We start from the raw sequence: 18,179 nt of genomic DNA on the forward strand, positions 1-18,179 counted from the left end.
TGGCCACTCCAGGCCTGGTTTCCCACAGATATTGGAGGAGATCGTAGAAAAATTCCTTGGAATGTTGATCAAATCCAGCCAGTTTTTGGGAAAGCAGTGACCAGCATTCCCTGCGTCCCATGGGCAGCTCCAGGGGGGGACTGGGGCTGATCCCAAAACCTCTCGCTGGTGTCCATGGCTTGGAAATCCTGCTATTATGGGTAATTAAAATCTCCTAATTAAATTAAGCTCCATCTGGCTGAGCCCCGCGAGCCAAGGAGGGCGTTAATTAAAGATCCCAACATTTGCTGTGACCCAGGGCTGGGATGAGCAAATCCCTGTCCGTGGAAAGTGCTGGAGCATCCCAAAATCCGGGTAAATCCAAGGGGAGCGGCGCTGGGATGAGGGAAAATCCAGGAATGGCTCTGCTTCCCCCCAGGGGAAAAACAACTGCAGATGGGAGCAGGCATCTGGAAATTGATGGGAATGGAAATGGGAATGGGAGTAGGAAAGGGAATGGAATAGGAAAGGGGATGGGAATAGGAATGGGGATGGGAATAAGAATGGAAGGGGAATAGGAATAGGAATGGAAACAAGAATGGGAAAGGGAATGGAATGGGAATGGGGATGGGAATGAGAAAGGGAGAGGGAATGGAATGGGAATGGGGATGGGAATGAGAAAGGGAAAGGGAATGGAATGGGAATAGGAATGGGAGTGGGAAAGGGAATGGAATGGGAAAGGGAATGGGAAGGGAATGGAATGGGAGTGGGAATGAGAATGGGAATAGGAATGGAAATGAGAATGGGAAAGGGAATGGGATGGGAATGGAATGGGAATAGAAATGGAATGGGGATGGGAATGGGAAGATTCCAGGCTGGATTTTGGCATCCAGGGGGATGTGTCGGATGCTGAGGCGAGGAGAGGGAGCAGAGTTAAAACCAAGATGCAATTCCAAAGGTTTGGAAAACACCAGGAGATCCCAAACTGCTCCACGGGCACAGCAGGATCCCGGGATGCTCCAGCACTGCCTCGCTCCCTCGTTTATCCATCATTCCCTGGACAGAATCCACCAGGAATCTCCTTCAGCGCCGTCTCTTCCCTGGATTTACCGTTGGAATTGTGTGTCCCTGAACAGGACACAAATTCCAGAGCCCCGTGCCTGGAGCTCGGGATTCCCTCCTGCTTTGGGCTGTTCTCCCAACAGCAGAGGGATTTTCTCTCCTCTGGGGAAATGCCCTGGATGCAAGTGGCCATTTTGGATGCAGTTTGGAACAGAGACATTGGAAAAGCCTGGGAATGTGGGAGCCTCCCCCCCTCCCTGTTTGATCCTCTCCTGCATTCCCGGATTTCCACAGCCACCACAATTCCATGGAAAGTGGAAGCAGCAGCTCCCAAACCCGGGAGCCATCCTGGAATGGGGTGGGGGCTCCTCCATCCCAGCCCTTCTGAGCCGTTCCCCCCGGGAGCGTTCCGCGGAGCCCATCCTGAATTATTGACGGCGTTTCCACTGCAGGCAGGGCTGGGATTTGAGCTGGGAATTCTCTGCTGAGGACTTGGAGTCTGGAGGGATTTGAGCTGGGGCTGGATGAGTTTTCCATTCCTGTCCTTGACAGCTTTCCCTCTTGTTTTTTCTCCAGGTCTGAACTGTGTTTTCCATCCTCCCACACTTCCCTCTCCCGTTACCCTGCTGCTTCTCCTGCCTGTGGATCCCGGGAGCGCTGGCAGCACCGGGATGCTCCGTGCTGGGTTCCAGCATTCCCAGGAGCTACTCCCTGATGCCAGGGGATCCAGGCACCTCCTGTAGCCCTCAGGAGGAGCCCCTGAAGCTGGAAAAGCCCCCACAGCCATGGAAAACATGGCAGAAGCCAGGCTGGCACTGGAGCCATCCAGCCTCTTCCTTTGGGATTGCATCCCAATCTTCCCTTCCCTTCCCTTCCCTTCCCTTCCCTTCCCTTCCCTTCCCTTCCCTTCCCTTCCCTTCCCTTCCCTTCCCTTCCCTTCCCTTCCCTTCCCTTCCCTTCCCTTCCCTTCCCTTCCCTTCCCTTCCCTTCCCTTCCCTTCCCTTCCCTTCCCTTCCCTTCCCTTCCCTTCCCTTCCCTTCCCCACCTGGATGCTGGGAGGGTTTGGGATGGGATTCCCAAGGTTTTAGGATGGGATTCGCAAGGTTTTTCCTCCCCCACGGCACAGGACAATCCATGGATGGGGAGAGGTTGGTGGTGGGAGCTCCTTCCCGGGAGAGCTTTGCCCTGTGCTGTGGATGGGAGGGAGAACAGTCCCAGAACCTGCTGGAAAACCGGGAATGTTTGACATCGGTGTTTGCCGGGCTTTGGGATGTGGCTCTGACGGGGAAATGCGGGATAATTCCTGGATCAAAGGCGGGCTGCCCTGTGCAGCAACAACCCCCAGCACCGGGAATTCCAGGAATGATCGCTCCTGCTGTGCCTCCCCTGCGGCCCCCGGGAATGGGTTTGGGATGCGGGGATTTTCCCTCGGCCCTTGCTGGTCCTGCAGCTCCTCCCTCGCTCCCCGCGCGGGCCGCGGCTCCTGGAGCAGGAATTCTCCCCTCCGGGCTGGAATAATGGCCCGTCCTGGTCTCCTTAGAAACCGCGGCTCCGCATCCCTCCGGCAGCCGCGCATCCTTGGAGCCTCCTCCTGCTCCCGCCCGCTCCCGGGGCTTCTCCCGGCGGCGATTCTCTGGAATTTCTCCGCATTTCTCCAACATTTGTGCGGGGTTTTTTTTGTTTGTTTGTTTGTTTGTTTTTGTGTCACCTCAATGAGATTTTTGCGATTTTTTTTTGTCTCCTTCCTCCAGCAAACCTGAATCCTTCGGGAATATTTTTAGTTCCTCACATTTCCCTCTCCCTCCCCTCCTGAATCCAAACCTCGCTCCCGTTATTTCCTGGAAACGCAAAATTTCCCAGAGCTTTTTCCAACTTTTGGGGCTCGGTGAGGAAAAGTCTCCTCATGGATTCTGGAGGCTCCGTGGGTTTTGGGAAGCAGCTCCTGGCTGGATGTGGGAGCTCATCCTGAAACTCCGCCAGCAGCCGGCAAAGCCCTCCCAGAGCTCTGGAGAAGGGATTTATTTTGGGAATAAATAAATGCTGGGAAGTACAAACCCTGCTCTGGGAGCAGGACCTGTCCTGTGAGGATGGGAAGGAAATTTTGGAACTGGCCTGGTGCTCTGGATTCAGGGAATTTGGGGGGAAAGGGAAGGGAAGGGAAGGGAAGTGGCTTTTTTTGGTCTTTTCTGGAGGAGGGAATGTGCCAGTGGAAGTGGGAGACGGAAGTTTGGATGTCTGGGAAGGGGAGGAGGTTGGGAATGCCCCAAAAATAGGAGCCTGAAATTTGGATGTCTGGGAAGGGGAGGAGATTGGGAATACCTGGGAGCTGGGAATGCCCAAATAGGTGAGAGACTGAAATTCGGATGTCTGGGCAAGGGGAGTAAACTGGGAATACCACAAAAATGGGAGCCTGAGGTTTGGATTTCTGGGCAGGGGGAGGAAATTGGGAATACCCACATTAAAGGGAATCTGGGAATCCAGGTCCTGGCAGCCCAAAGCTGGACCCCATTCCCAGGAAGGAGCTGGATTCGGGCCTGGATCGTGGCCATCCCTCATTCCCAACCCTCCACGTTTGTTTTCCCTCTCCCTGCCGACACTTCCAGGAAAAACTCCGGCCCTGCCTCGGTGCCACCATGAGCGCTTTATTCCCTCCCCGGGCGGCACAGGGGAGTTTTTGTTTCTTCTCTGGGAATGAAATCCTGGCCCTGAGCTCCCGTTCCCACCCCTCTGCCCGGGAACGGCGGCACCGGGGACAGGGATTGGGACTGGGATCAGGGCAAGGATCCGGGCAGACATCGGGACTGGTATTGGGGCAGGGATCCCAGCAGGGATCAGGACTGGGATCTGGGCAGAGATCCAGTCAGGGATCGGGACTGGGATCCAGGCAGGGATGGGGACAGAGATCAGGGCAGGATCAGGGCAGGGATCAGGACAGGATGGGGCAGGGGTCGGGGCAGGGAGGGGATGGAGGGGAAGCAGGGCGTGAATCAGCACCCGGGGGAGCCGCGTGGATCCCTCGCTGTGCCCGTACACCGGACCCGCTCCACCGGGATTGCTCTGCCTGGGAATGCAGCTCCGAGTCCCCGAACCCCCCCCCCGCGGCACCGGCCTGGCATGGGGAGAGCCCCCCGCCTGTCCCGGCTTGCTTCCATCCCGGGAGCCTTTGGGATGGGAGAGCTCATCCCCAGCTCCTGCAGAGCCGGGGCCTGGGGGAGCCGAGGGGTGCCCAGGGACAGGTGGCACCATCAGGTGACTTTTCCCCCCGCTTCTCGAGCTCTTCCTGGTCTCCAGGGGTTGCGACCCTTCCTCCGGAGCCCCCTTTACCTGGAATCACCAACCCCTATCCAGGCCGATCCATTATTGCACTGAGGAAATCGAGTCCCGACCGTGGCTCTCTGTCGTGTTCCCACATCCCAAATCCAGCCCTTGCTCCACATCCCAGTCTCTGCAGACCCCTGTCCCTCTTCCCACCGGGGAAAATGGGAAATTCTCCTCTTCCTTCCACGCCTGCGATTTCCAGGGAGCATTTCCCGCTCCAAAGACACCCCCATCCCTCCCCCTGCCCCTGGCACCTGCGGGACCCCGGGAATTGCGTCCCAGGAATTGCATCCCGGGAATCCCGGGAATCGCTGCCCCAGGAATCGCTGCCCCAGGAATCGCTGTCCTGGGAATCACGGGAATCTCTGCCCCAGGAATCGCTGCCCCGGGAATCGCTGCCCGGGAATCACATCCCAGGAACCGCTGCCCCGGGAACCGCTGCCCTGGGAATCGCTGCCCTGGGAATCGCGGGAGCCGCGGCATGGGGCTCATCCCGAGGGGAAGTAGGGCCGGCGGCTGTGGGCGTTGTAGTCGGGACACACCTTCTGCACCAGGCGGTAGTCGCTGCTGTAGAAGGTGATGTACACGCACACGGCCCGGAAGGGCTGCGAGCACAGCCAGGCCGCGCGGCTCTGCGTGTGCTCCTGCGAGCACGTCTTGGCGGGGTCGAAGGTGCACAGCGAGGTCTTCCTGGCCCGGGCCACCTGCTCCGACTCCACGCGGCAGTTGAACACCTTGGACTCCTTGGCCTCGATGAAGATCTGCTGCTCCAGGTCGAACTCCACAGCCTTGGTGGGGGGCACGAGGCTCACAGAGATGTTGCCGTGGCCCGTGGAGTTGTGCTGGAAGAAGACGTTGACGCTGCCGTTGCCGTGATCCACGACCTTGCCCGTGATCAGCAGGTTCAGCTTCACCGTCTTGATGTTGGAGTAGAAGTCGCCCCAGCCGAAAAGCTTCTGCAGCCTGCCTGGGACGGGCCGCGGGTCCCGCTGTGCCCGCGGGCCGAGGTCCCGCCCGGCCCGGCCCTCCAGGGCTCCCCCGAGCTCCCGGGAGCCGCTGCCCAGCCTGGGGAGGGTCCGGTTCTGCGGCGGGGCCGGGCTCAGGCTCGGGAGGGGCTTTGGGAAGAGCAGCTCCCGCAGCTTCGGCCCCGAGGCTCTCCCGCGGGCCCGGGGCTCGCCTGGATCCGCGCCTTTCCCGAGTTCCTCTGGAGCGCAGAACACCTGGACACGGGGATGGAGGAGCTGCAGGCTGGGGGTGTCACCGAGCCCTGCCAGCCCCCTCCCCAGGGTCACTCACCCCCGTCAGCCCCTTCCCCAGGGACACCGAGCCCTGCCAGCCCCCTCCCCAGGATCACTCACCCCCGTCAGCCCCTTCCCCAGCCTCGCTCCTCCGATTTCCCCTTTATTCTCTGTTTTGTTTCCTCTCCGGCAGCGGCTTCCCCAGCTCTCCTCCCTCCCGGCTGCTCTGGGAATGGGTGCGAGGAGCCGGGATGGCTCCGGTTCGCTCTCTGCTGGCTCGGGGCACAGCTCCTGCACCCCCTGTGCCCTCACCCCCACCCCTGCCCCCGGCACGGCCCCTCCAACCCCGCCAGGCCTGGGGACACCCGGGCCGGGGGGACGGGACAGGACAAGGGACAGCAGAGCGGAGTTGTCACCCGGGGAGCTGCCCCGGGCTCCTCCGCCAGCTCCGCTCCCGGAACCCCCAAACCGCCACATCCAGAGGCTGCCGGGGGGGCTGGGGGCACCCGGGGGGGCTGCAGCCCCATCGCCCGGGGCTGGGGGACCCGGAAAAGCCCCGGGGTGCCCGCGGCTGACCTGGCCGAGGAGGCAGCGGGAAGCAGAGGAAGCAGCGGGAAGCGGAGCCCGGAGCCGGCCTGGCCCCGGCTCTGCCCCAGCCCTCCCCGGGCTGCCGCGCGGGGCTGGGGGCGTGCGGATTTCTGGGGCGATCCGGAGCTTTCTCCTCGCCAGCCCTGCCCGCTCCCCGCGGACAAATAACAGAAGTTTTGGGACGCGTTTTTTCCCGGGGGCGGGCGGGGATTGCGGGGACGGCTTCGGGGATCGCTGCCGGCTGCCCGCACGCCCCATCCCCGTGGCTGCGCGACCCCCGGTGCCCGCAGCCCCCGGTCCCCCCCTGCCCTGCCCTCCCGGCGCTCACCAGCAGCGCGATGCTGCCCTGGAGGAGGAGGAGGACGCAGCTCCGAGGAAGATGCATTTTCCAGCCGGCGCCGCCGCCTTCTCCGCGGCTCCGCTTTGGGGAGGATTTCGCTGGGATTTTCCTCCTTTTTCCGTCTTTCCCTCCCTTCTCCTCCAGCGTCAGCGAGGGGAAGGGGGGGGTCCCTCTGCGAAGCGGCTCCCTACGGCCCCCCCCGGTCCATGGTGGCCCCGGCAGCTCCCGCCCCGCGGGGCCGCTCCGGGCGAGGCGCGGCCGCTTCACCTGCGGCCGCTGCCGTCCCCGTGTCCCCTTCGCGGTCCCCTCCCCTGTCCCCCTGCCCGCCCCGCCGCCTCCCGGCCCCCTCGGCCGCTCCTCCGCTCCCCCGCCCGCCGCTCGCCGGAGTCTCAGGGAAACTCCGCTCCATCCCCGGCTCGCTCCATCCCTGCTCGCTCCAGCCCCGCTCCAGCTCCGCTCCCGCCTCCCCCGCCAGGTGCCGGGGCCGAGCGGCACCTCCGGAGTAACCCTTTGGTGCCCGCGGCCCAGCAGAGCCCCCCGAAGGGGTCCCTGGGGGCTGGGGGGGGTCCCGGCGGGCTCTGGCAAAGCCCCCATGGCTCCCGCGGGAGGGGCAGCCCAGGCTGGGGCGGAACTGGGAGAACGGGAGCGGACTGGGATGGGGGGACAAGGGGGACCCGAGGGGGTCCACGGCTCTGTCCTTGTCGCCGGCATCGCCCTCTGGCTCAGGATCAGTTCTGGCCCTGCCGGGATCGGCTCTGCCCCATCCCCCCGTTCCAGGGAAAGGCAAAAGCCCCTGGTCACCTCGGTTTCCAGTTTATCCATATAGGAATGACAGGGATCCCTTAGAAAGGAGCCAGAGGCCGCTGTTTTGGGATCTGTGATGGCTTTTATCCCATGGAGGGCAGCAGTTCTCCTTTTCCCACCTTCCAGAACTTGGAATACTGGGAATTAACTTCCCATGGGGAGGACTGGGATCAAACCTGGGATTCTCCTGCCCTGAGGAGAAAATCCCTTTCCTTACATCCCTTTGTGTTCCTCTCCACATCCTCCCCTCATGCCTCCTTTCCGTGAGCTGCTTTGGGAAGCAACGATACTAAAAATGGAGGGAATTCCCGGGAAAGATCCCGGTGTGGTGCAGGGTGAGCTGCTGGAGCCCCGCCAGCCCCCATCTGCCCAGCAGGGCCGGCCAGATTCCCACCGGGACGGCGGGGCTGGGTCTGGACGGGGATTTTTGGGAAGGGGAGGAATGCTGGGTTCCTGCAAGCGCTGCTCGGCTCCTCCTGGAATTCTTGGAAAGCTGAATCTTGTTGGAAATCTGACCTTGGGCAGGAATTTCCTGGCAGCTGGATCGGGTGTTATTCCCTGAGGAGCTTCCCTGGCGCGGTGGCACTTGGGGACACGGGAGGGCAAGGGGATGTGGCACCGCATGGGGAATGGATTCCTTAGGGAAAGGTGGGATTTGAGGACCTCGGGGTCTTTCCCAGCCTTTCTGACCCTGCGGTTCTCAGACTCCTCCCTAATCCCAAAGGAGATCCCGGTTCCCGCATCAATGGGAGCAAAAATGTGACGGATCCCCCCAGAAACCCTCCCTGGCATCCAGGGCTGGTAAATTCCAGAATATTCCCGCAGAAGCAGACCCCGGAGCCTCCCAGAAGCCGGAGGCACGCGGAGCTGGAGGAAATCCGCCGGCCCCGGCGCTGCCCCGGCCCGGCTGGGATCCCCTCAGGGGCTGCCGAGATTCCCATAAAAGATCCTCATCAAACTCCCCAGTGCCCCGGGCATTCCCGGCTTCTCAGCCATCCCAGGCGCTGCATCCCTGCATTCCCAGAGCTCCCCCGGCCCTTGCCGGGCCCGTCCCACCCGCTCTCAGGCTGAGCCTGAGTTTGGGAATCCCTTGGGAAGCAGCTTTGGGGATGAGGAGGGAGAGCGAGGGATAAAAACGCTTTTATGTCGCTTCCCGGCTTCCCTGGGGCCGGGAGTGGAGCAAACCGGGATTGATTCAGGAGCTGCTCCGGCTCCCTCCGGAGCCCGGGCACATCCAGGGATCTCCTTCCTGCCCTCCCCGAGCGGCGCTGGAAGCCCAGGAGCAGCAAAAACGCATCCAGGCCGGACTTCGGGGCCAGCTTTCCTTCGAAACACTCGGGAATTCGATGAGGAGTGGGAGCAGCGGGATGGATAAAGGGAATTTTCCTGCTGTATCCCACAGGAGGGTCCTGGCTTGGGGTGTGGGGTCGGGATCCGGCCCCTGGGTGTGGATGGGGTCAGTCAGTGCCGAGGGTTTGGCTCTGGCTTTGCTCAGCCACAAATTCCTGGTTTTTTTTTTGGAAACCTTTTCCTACAGCTGCAGGGATTCGGTTCCTGCCCGGTTTTCATGGAATCCTGGAGCAGTTTGGGTGGGAAGGGACCTTGAAGCTCATCCCAATCCCACCGTGCCGCGGGCAGGGACAATTCCCCCTATCCCGGGTTGGTTTTGGGGGGTCCGCGGCCGATCCCGCACCCTCGGCCCGGGATCCAGGAGAGCACCTGAGGGGGTTTGGGCGCCGCTGAGGTGGAAGCCGAGCCGAGAGGAGCCCTGGCGGTGCTGCCAGGCCTTTTCCCGGCGCTTCTTTCCCGGTTTTCTGTTGCCATCTAGCGGGACCCGGGGCTGGGAAGAGCGGCCGGGACTGGGGGCGCTCAGCCCGGCCGGGAAACCGCGGGGTGAGAGCCGGGAAAGGAGGGGAACGGGGCGGGAGAGGCTCTGGAGAGCCCCAAAGCCGCTCCCCGTTCCCGGCTCTGCTTTTGGGAAGCGTTTTCCTCACGTGGTGTTACAGAACTGGGGATGGGAGGAGATGGGAGAGACAAAACCGGCCGGGAACGGGAATTTCCTGGGGACAGGGGAGGTTTGGGTGAGCCGAGCCACGGGCTGAGGGAGGGCAGGCGCGGTCATTCCTGGCAGGACGCTCTGGGAATCTCCCCGATCCCTGCAAGTGTCCAGGGAGCAGCCTGGGGCAGCGGGAGGTGCCCCTGCGGCTGGAACCGGATGGGATTTAAGGCCCTTCCACCCCAAACCGTCCTGGAATTCTGTGGTTTTCCTCTGGGAACCTCCCACGGACCCTGAGGCCAGGAGTGGATCCCAGCCAGGAGTGGATCCCGGCCCAGGAGTGGATCCGGGCTCGGGAGTGGATCCCAGCTGGCATGGATTCCAGCCAGGAGGGGATCCCAGGCAGGGAGTGGATCCTGGCCCAGGAGTGGATCCCAGCCAGGAGTGGATCCCAGCCCAGGAGTGGATCCAGGCTCAGGAGTGGATCCCAGCTGGCGTGGATCCCTGCTGGAGTGGATTCCAGCCGGGAGGGGATCCCAGCCAGGGAGTGGATTCTGGCCCAGGAGTGGATCCCAGCCCGGGAGTGGATCCTGGCTGGAAGTGGATCCCAACACAGAAGGGAATACCAGATGGAGTGGATCCCAGCTGAAGTGGATCCTGGCCTGGGAGTTGATCCCGACCCAGGAGTGGATCCCGGCTGGAGTGGATCCTGGTCCGGGAGCGGCGGCTGCCGCCCGAGCCGCTCCCAGCCTGTGTTTTCCGGGGATGAATGGAGGAGCAATCCTGTTTGTCCCGGGGAAACGGGGACACCACGGCTGAGCCCGTCCCGTTCCCCTGCGCTCATTTTCCATCCCGGAGCCTCTGGGTTCCTCTCCTTTGCTTTTCTGGGGGCGAACAGGGGAGGGAAGAGCTTGGGGCTGCTGCTCTGAGGGCTTTGGAGCGATCCCAGCTGGATCCGGGCTGGGGAGCCCCGTGGGTCCCCCCGAGTGGGGACAGGCGGCTCCGATTTCCCTTCCCACCAAGTTTTGGGGAATAGGATTCCCTAAAAACAACCAGAGAGGCAACCAGAGCCTCTTCTCCGGGGAAGGAGTAATCCAGGGAAAGCAGAGCCATGCCAGAGGAGTGTTTGTGCCGGGATGAGCCTTGGACCGTGAGCCCTTCCCTGAGTTTTGGGTGTAAAATGTGTCTTTTTTTCCCAAATAAAGCTTTAATTTACCCAAAACTCCTCCCCTGGCACCTGGCAGAGCCGGTGCCAGCAGCTGATCCAAACCTGGAGCCTCAAAACTAAAATCCTCGGGGGGGGGGGGGGGGAAATAATCTCATTTTCCTGCCTGTCCTGCAGGGAGGGAGCTCTGGAGGAGGGGACGGTTCCCTGGAATCCAGAGCCCATCCCGGACCGTTCCCGCCGGGATCAGCGATAAAAAGGGATAAATCCGGGATAAAATGGGTTCAGGGCCGGGGACCCTTCCCGGGTCACACCCCGAACGCCAACCCGGGGGGTTCCTGGCACAGGAACCGCGGAGCTCGGGATCCAAACCATCCGGGAAAACCTCGGGAGTTCTCGGCCCTTGGGAGGAGAAGGATCCGGGAGTGCCAAGCGGCCTCCGGGACGGACAAACCCCGGCCAGCGACCTCCCAGTCCCAAAATTCCGCGTTTGCGGTTGGAGCTGTTCTCAGCAGGAGGCGCAGGGCAGGAATTCCGCGGGGTCCCGGCTCTTCTCCAGCAGCAACCTGGGAATGCTCCAAGGCGGGGGCGGCCGGCGCTGGCCGAGCTCAGCCCGCCCGGCCGGGGATCGAATTCCCGGGAAAAAAAACACCTGGGCCAGGGGTTCTGGGCTTCGGGGGGTTTGGGGCTGCGCTGGGGACGGGCGGGGTCTGGGGCGGTACAAGGAGGTGGCACCGGCGGCACTGGGGGGGTCAGGGGACACCCCCCGTGCTGGCCCAGTCCCACCCTCCACACTCTGCTTTGGGGGATCCCCGTGGGGGAAGGAAGGAAGGAAGGAAGGAAGGAAGGAAGGAAGGAAGGAAGGAAGGAAGGAAGGAAGGAAGGAAGGAAGGAAGGAAGGAAGGAAGGAAGGAAGGAAGGAAGGAAGGAAGGAAGGAAGGAAGGAAGGAAGGAAGGAAGGAAGGAAGGAAGGAAGGAAGGAAGGAAGGAAGGAAGGAAGGAAGGAAGGAAGGAAGGAAGGAAGGAAGGAAGGAAGGAAGGAAGGAAGGAAGGAAGGAAGGAAGGAAGGAAGGAAGGAAGGAAGGAAGGAAGGAAGGAAGGAAGGAAGGAAGGAAGGAAGGAAGGAAGGAAGGAAGGAACTGGGGGTTCTGGTGCTTTTTGGGGAGTTTCTTGTCCTTCCCTAGGTTGGGAAAGGCCACATCCCATCCCCAGCAGTGACCACGGGGAGTGACCCCAGCAGTGACCGCCTTCCCTCCTCCCTCCCTCGTGCTCCCCCGATTTCTCCCTGTGCTATCGCCGGTTCCCACATTTCTCCAATTCCTGCCTGGTGCAAAACCCACCCGGAGTCTCTGGGGCCGGGACAATCCCGGGCCGCCCCCCAGGACAGCCCCAGCCTCGCTCCCTGACTCCAGTGCAGATTTCTCTGTGGATTTTTCATTTTTTCATTTTCCATCCCATTCCAAGCCGTCTTCCCCCAATTCCTGCTCCAGTTCCAGAACAAACCCCGTGCCCGGGGCTCCTCCTCCACATCCCCCGCTTGGCTGCTGGGTTTGGGGGACAGGGGCCGGGTGGCCAAAATCCGGGGGGGGATTTGTGGGGATTGGATTTCTCCCAGGCCCTGGAGAAAGGCAGGATCGGCTCCCGCGGCTTCCCCGGCCCGCTCCTGTTGTGGCTTTTGAGGTTTTGGCCAATTAAAGCAACAAATTGTCCATTTGAGCGAAACCCACACTGCGAATCCCAGTCCCAGGGGATCCCGATCCCGAGCCAAAATCCCAGCCAGCAGCAGGAGAAAAAAAATCAATTTTTATTGGAGAAAATCGAGCGAGATCTGAAGCTCTCTCCCTTCTGTCGGCAAGACCCTTTTTTCCCCCTGCCTTTTTCTCTTGGCTCAGATGTTCCCGGTCTCTTTTCTAAAGGGCTGGGATGAGGAGATTGGACTGAGATTTAGGGAGAGAGGGAAGAGGACGCGCTCCCAGCCAGGCTTTGTTGGGAAAAAAGGCGGAATTTGGAGCTAAAATCTGTTATTTTGATACGGAGCTGATTAAAGCGCAGCCCCTTTCCAGAGAATTTCTCCAGCCTAATTGGATTTGCTTTCCCTGTTCCCGTGCGCTCCTTGTTTGGTTATTTATGGAAAACATCTGTCCGAGGCCTGGCAGCTCCCTGAGCTGGGAATTCAGGGAAAATTTTGGGGATTGTCTTTGGGAAAAACATCAAAATATCGGGGACCCTCTGGGGGGACAGTGGGGCTGCCAGGAGCCCCCAGCAGGGCAGGGAAAAGCCGCAGTTCCATGGAAAAAATGGAATTTTCCTGGCTGGAAAATGGAGCTTCCTCCCCCCGAGGTGTGCTGGGATGAAGCCAGGGATGGTTTTTCCAGGTAAAAAGCAGGATCGGTGTCCCAGCACCGACTCGGCCGTGATTAACCCGGGTAATTAATCCAATTAATCCCGGGATGGATTGATGTCACCCCAAGTTTTCCAGGCTGGTGACGTCATCGCTCTGGAGATGTCCATCCTCTCCCAGGGATTTTATGGATTTTGGGGAAGTTTTCCTTGTTTTTTCCCATTCCCAAGGGGGTGAGGGCTGAGGGAATTTGTGCCACTGGAGCTGAATTCCAGTGGGAATCTCCCAATTCCAGTGGGAATCTCCCAATTCCAGCAGGAATTTTCCCAATTCCAGAGGGAATCTCCACTTTCCAGTGGGAATTTCCCCATTCCCGGGGTCTGGCCCCAGCTGTGCACAGCCGCCAGCACAGCCTGGCCCTAAATCCTGGGATTTGCAGGGTGGGAAATGGCCGGGAGCCAGGATCCCTGAAATTCCCAGGATTTGTGGCCGTTCCAGTGAGATTTTCACTGGATTCCCCTCCCTCCTCCCTTTTCAGTGGGAATTTCACTGGATTCTCCCCATTTCAGTGGGAATTTCACTGGATTCCCCCCGCTTGCAGCAGGGATAACTCTTCCCATCCCCTCTCTCGTCCCTCATCCCTTTCCCTCTGTCCCTTTTCCAGCTGGAACCTCTCCCCTCTCCCCGTTTTTCCGGGAGCCCCCGGAGCCCTTCCCGCCCCTCTCCCGCTGGTCCCGGCTCTGATTCCCCGGGATCCTGCTCGCATTCCCGGGCTGGATCGGTGTGCTCCCGCTCAGGCCGAGCTTCCCGAGCTCCCCCCGCTGGGAACGGCGGCTCCAAAGCCGGGAATGTGCGAAGGGTGAAACCCGAGCCCGAGCACAGCTGATGCCAGAGCCGGCTGGGAGGGAGAAGGAGGGAAAAACATCCCAAAACCTCCCCGGGAAAGTGGGAATATCTGCAGGAATTCATTCCAAAATCGCTTGGCTGGATCCCAAGCTGGGGTTGGGACAGGGGCAGGTTCCTTTGGAGGGATCAGATCCCAAATCCAGGGTGGGGATGGGGGGCAGGTTCTGGGATGGAACCCCAAAATCTGGGCGGGCATCCCAAAAATCTGGGATGGAACCCCAAAATCTGGGCGGGCATCCCAAAAAACTGATCCGGAACCCCAAAATCCTGGCCGGCACCCAAAAATCTGCGATGGAAGTCCAAAATCTGGGCTGGAACTCCAAAATCTGGGATGGAACCCCAAAATCCAGGCCGGTACCCAAAAATCTGGGATGGAAGTCCAAAATCTGGGCCGGAACCCCAAAATCTGCGCTGGCACCCAAAAATCTGGGCTGGAACCCCAAACTCTGGGTGGGCACCCCAAACTCTGGGGTATCAGCGCAGTTCTGGGAGCACAGGAGCGGCTCCGGGGGGATTTGGGATCCGCGGAGGGCGCGGCCGAGCCCCCCCGGCTGCTCCAGGGCTCCTTCCCAGGGATCTCGGCATTCCCGAGGCTCGGACGGGCCGCTCCCGGCGCCGGGATGGGACAAAGGGACCTTTCAGGGTCGGGATGTGACTCAGGGCGCGCTGTCCCCACAATCGGGGTTTTATCCTTTGCTCCGGCCGGGGGCTTCCCGGCAGGAGGCAAAGCCAATTCCCGATGTTTCACCAGAAAATTCCCGATGTTTCATCAGAGAATTCCTGATGGTCTCACCAGAGAATTCCTGATGTTCTCACCAATGAATTCCCAATGTTCTCACCCGTGAATTCCCGATATTTCACCAGTGAATTCCCAAAGTTTTACCAATGAATTCCCAAAGTTTTACCAATGAATTACCAATGTTCTCACCTGTGAATTCCCGATGTTTTCACCAGTGAATTCCCAAAGTTTTACCAATGAATTCCCAATGTTCTCACCCGTGAATTCCCGATGTTTTCACCTGTGAATTCCCAAACTTTTACCAATGAATTCCCAATGTTCTCACCTGTGAATTCCCAATGTTTCTACCAGTAAATTCCCAATGTTTCCACCAGTAAATTCCCGATGTTTTACCAGCAGGAGCTGCAGGCCGGGATCCCCTCCTGGCGCAGGATCGTGGCCACCACAGGCCCCCCAGAAGTGTCCCCAAGTGTCCCCGAGTGTCCCCAGGCGGGGCTGGACTGGAGCCTCGGCTCAGCCGGGAGGGTCCCGGGGCTCATCCCAGACATTCCCAGCTGGATCCGGGGTTTCCAGCCCGCTCCGGCTCCGGGAAGGGGGTTCAGGGGGGATTTGGGTCCCTCCAGGGGGGATTTGGGTCCTTGCAGGGGAATTTGGGTCCCTCCAGGGAAGATTTGGGTTTCCAGGGGGGATTTGGGATTTGGGTCCCTTCAGGGAGGATTTGGGCCCCTCTAGGGAGGATTTTGGGTCCTTACAGGGCGATCTGGGATCAGGGTCCCTCCAGGGGAATTTGGGATTTGGGTCCTTCCAGTGTGATTTGGGATCAGGGTCCCTCCAGGGGAATTTGGGATTTGGGTCTCCAGGGATAACACTCCAGGTGGCCAAATCCCCACGGCTGCTCCGAACCCCTTCGGATCCGGGACCAGGCGGGAGCAGGATCTGGGATGTCGGGACTGGGAAGGACGAACAAACCCAGGGCTGGGAAACCAGGCAGGGAATCATTCGGGGATAATCAGGGATATTTTTAGGATCCCAGCCCGGGGTTGGACTCGGAGGGAACAGAATTGCTGCCCAAGCCGGAATCTTCGGGGCCGAGGGAGCAGAAAAATCCCACAAAAAGAAATGGGGAAGATCCCCCGGGAGCCGAGTGTTTATCCCAGCGCCGGAGCCTTGGCTGCTGTTCCTGAAGGGCCGGGAGGGGAGGAGAGGCCGAGCTCCGGTAATTAAGGCCGGGATGTCTCCGTTAATTAAGGCTGGGATGACATCTGGGAGGCCTGGCTCGGCCTGGCTCTGGGCTGGGATATTTCTGGGAAGGTTTTGCGATGTTTTGGGATGTTTTTAGGATATTTTTGGGATGTTTTAGGATATTTTGGGGATATTTTTGGAGTGTTTTTGAGATGTTTTAAGATATTTTTGGGACGTTCTGGGATGTTTTGGGATGTTTTGGGGATGTTCTGGGATGTTTTGGGATGTTCTGAGATGTTTTAGGATATTTTTGGGGTGTTTTTGGGATGGCCCTGAGACCAGTGGGGCTGCAGAGCCTCATCCCAGGGATGCTCCTGGGTGGATCTGGGATGAGCTGGGATGGGTTGGGATGGGGCTGGGATGAGCTGGGATGGAGCTGGGATGAGCTAGGATGAACTGGGATGAACTGGGATGGAGCTGGGATGAGCTGGGATGAACTGGGATGAACTGGGATGGAGCTGGGATGAGCTGGGATGAAGTGGGATGAACTGGGATGGAGCTGGGATGAGCTAGGATGAACTGGGATGAACTGGGATGGAGCTGAATGCTTTCCCAGATTCCAGGGCTGGCTGGGATCTCCATGTCCTGGCACAAGGATCTGCTCCTCCTCCTCTTCCTCCTCCTCCTCCTCCTCCTCCTCCTCCTCCTCCTCCTCCTCCTCCTCCTCCTCGGGCTCCTTCCAGGACCTCCAGCGCGGCCGGGGCTGTGTCCAGCTGCCTTTCCCATCCATTCCCGCCCCCGGGCTGGGAATTCTGCCTGCAGGGAAGGCGATATCCGCCCCTGCCCAGCAGGGAAGGGCAGATGGACGGAGCAGAGCCTCTGGAATCTTCCCCAGGAGCCGCCGGAGCTGCCGGAGTCTCCTCCGGGTTATGGCAGGATCATGGAATGGTTTGGGGTGGAACGGGGAATCCCAAATCCCACTGGCACCCCAAATCCGGGATTAATCCCCGTGAACGCCCCAGAAAGTTGGGCAGGGTTAATTGGCAGGAATTAGGGATTCATGACAGGGCTGCTCCAGGTCCTGCTGAGGGCAGCAGAATTCCCAGGCATCCATCGATCCCGCAGAATTTATTCCCGAGGCATTTCCAGGAAACGGCTCCAATCAATCCAGAGCCAATTATCGCCCCGGGAGCGGGGAAGGAGGAAAATTCCCTCCCTGCGGCGGCAGAGCTCCGGGGAAGCTGGGACAGGCTCCATCCCTGGGGCTCCGGGGACATTCCCGGGAAGCTGAGCCGGGAATGGGGCCAGGACGGGATCCCCAGGGAATGGGGGAAAGGGGAGCACCCCAAAGCACGAGCATCCCATGGCATTCCCTGCTCCCAGCCCCTTCATCCCGGTTCCCCTCCCTGCTCCCGGTTTTCCCTCTCCTCTCCCCAGCAAAGCCGGGATCCGAGCCCAGGGAGGCTCGGGAGCTGCTCCGGCTCCCGCCTCTCCCCCTCTCCCGGATTTTTTTGGCAAACAGGATGCCGGGTTTCCATTTCACCCCAGATCTCCTCGGGGCAGGGCCGTTTTTAGGGAGCTGCAATTCCTTCTTCTCTTCCTTTCCCTGGGAATCCGAGACTCCGCAGCTGACGGAAAGCAGGGAAGTGTCAGCTGCTGGAAACTCCAATTCTGGGAATATTCCCCCAAACCTCCCGCCGGGGGGAAGCGGGGAGGGAAGTCGGGATAAGGTTTCCCCTCGTGCCGGTGCTGGGCTTTGTTTGGGAGGAGGTGATGATTTCCCGGGATGATCCCGGGCTGGGGGGATTTATGGAGTGCTAAAACCCAGCAGCTTTTCCCTCATCCTCAGCTGGGATATTTTTCCTGCCGAAAAGCTCCGGGATTTTTCCTTCCTTCCGGCACAAATCCCGGCGGGGCAGGGAAAGCCCTCCCAGCTCCTTCCAGCCTCGGAATTCCCACAAAATCCCGTCCTGAGCCCTGATTCCCGCACAAACCCAGCCGGGGTGGCGCCGTCCCTCTGCAGATCCCTGGGGATCCCATTCCAAGGAACTGGGGGATCCGGCCCTTTCCCAAGGGATAATGGATCCCAGTCCCGACCCCGCATCCCCCCGGAATTCCCAAATCCCTCCCTCCACCCCAGCCCTGCCAGGTGCGTCCAGAGGCTCTCCCTGAGCGTGGGAGGTGTGGGGGAAGCTGGAGGAGGGAATTTTTCCTGGGAAAATCCGCCTTTTCCAGGAGGCTGCAGGAAGGGAAGGGCTCAGCAGAGGAGCTCACCGGGATTTACCGGCCCCGGGCTCCCCCGGGATTCCCGGGGCTGCAGCCGGGACATCCCGGGGGCTCCCGGGCCGGGACTGGGGTTTGGAAACCCGGGGTGGAGCATCCCAAAGGAATTCCCTGGAGTTCCACCCCTCACACCCCGAAGCACGGCTTGGGGAAGCAAAGCAGGATGAATCCCTCCGGATCCCAAATCCTTCCAGATCCGAAATTCCTCTGGACCCCAAATCCTGCTGGATCCCAAATC

General features: G+C 60.4%; 1 protein-coding gene across 1 annotated transcript; it reads right to left on the bottom strand.

The window, feature by feature from the left end:
- Positions 1-4,833: 4,833 nt before the first annotated feature.
- NXPH3 (neurexophilin 3) lies at positions 4,834-6,861 on the bottom strand. Its single transcript, XM_068211988.1, has 2 exons — positions 6,514-6,861; positions 4,834-5,579 (listed from the first exon to the last, which is right to left on the bottom strand). The coding sequence occupies exons 1-2, from the start codon at positions 6,568-6,570 to the stop codon at positions 4,848-4,850; spliced, it is 789 nt and encodes a 262-aa protein (XP_068068089.1). The 5' UTR covers positions 6,571-6,861; the 3' UTR covers positions 4,834-4,847.
- Between the last annotated feature and the right edge of the window lie 11,318 nt (positions 6,862-18,179).

The sequence above is a fragment of the Anomalospiza imberbis genome, chromosome 22 (genome assembly GCF_031753505.1).
Source record: "Anomalospiza imberbis isolate Cuckoo-Finch-1a 21T00152 chromosome 22, ASM3175350v1, whole genome shotgun sequence".
Lineage (NCBI taxonomy): Eukaryota > Metazoa > Chordata > Aves > Passeriformes > Viduidae > Anomalospiza > Anomalospiza imberbis.

What these genes read in the sequence shown, in the direction of transcription:
- NXPH3 (XM_068211988.1), bottom strand. Translation starts at nt 6,570, where the DNA reads ATGCATCTTCCTCGGAGCTGCGTCCTCCTCCTCCTCCAGGGCAGCATC. An exon ending in AGGGCAGCATCGCGCTGCTG is followed by an intron (nt 5,580 to 6,513) that starts GTGAGCGCCGGG and finishes CCCCGTGTCCAG; the next exon opens with GTGTTCTGCGCTCCAGAGGA.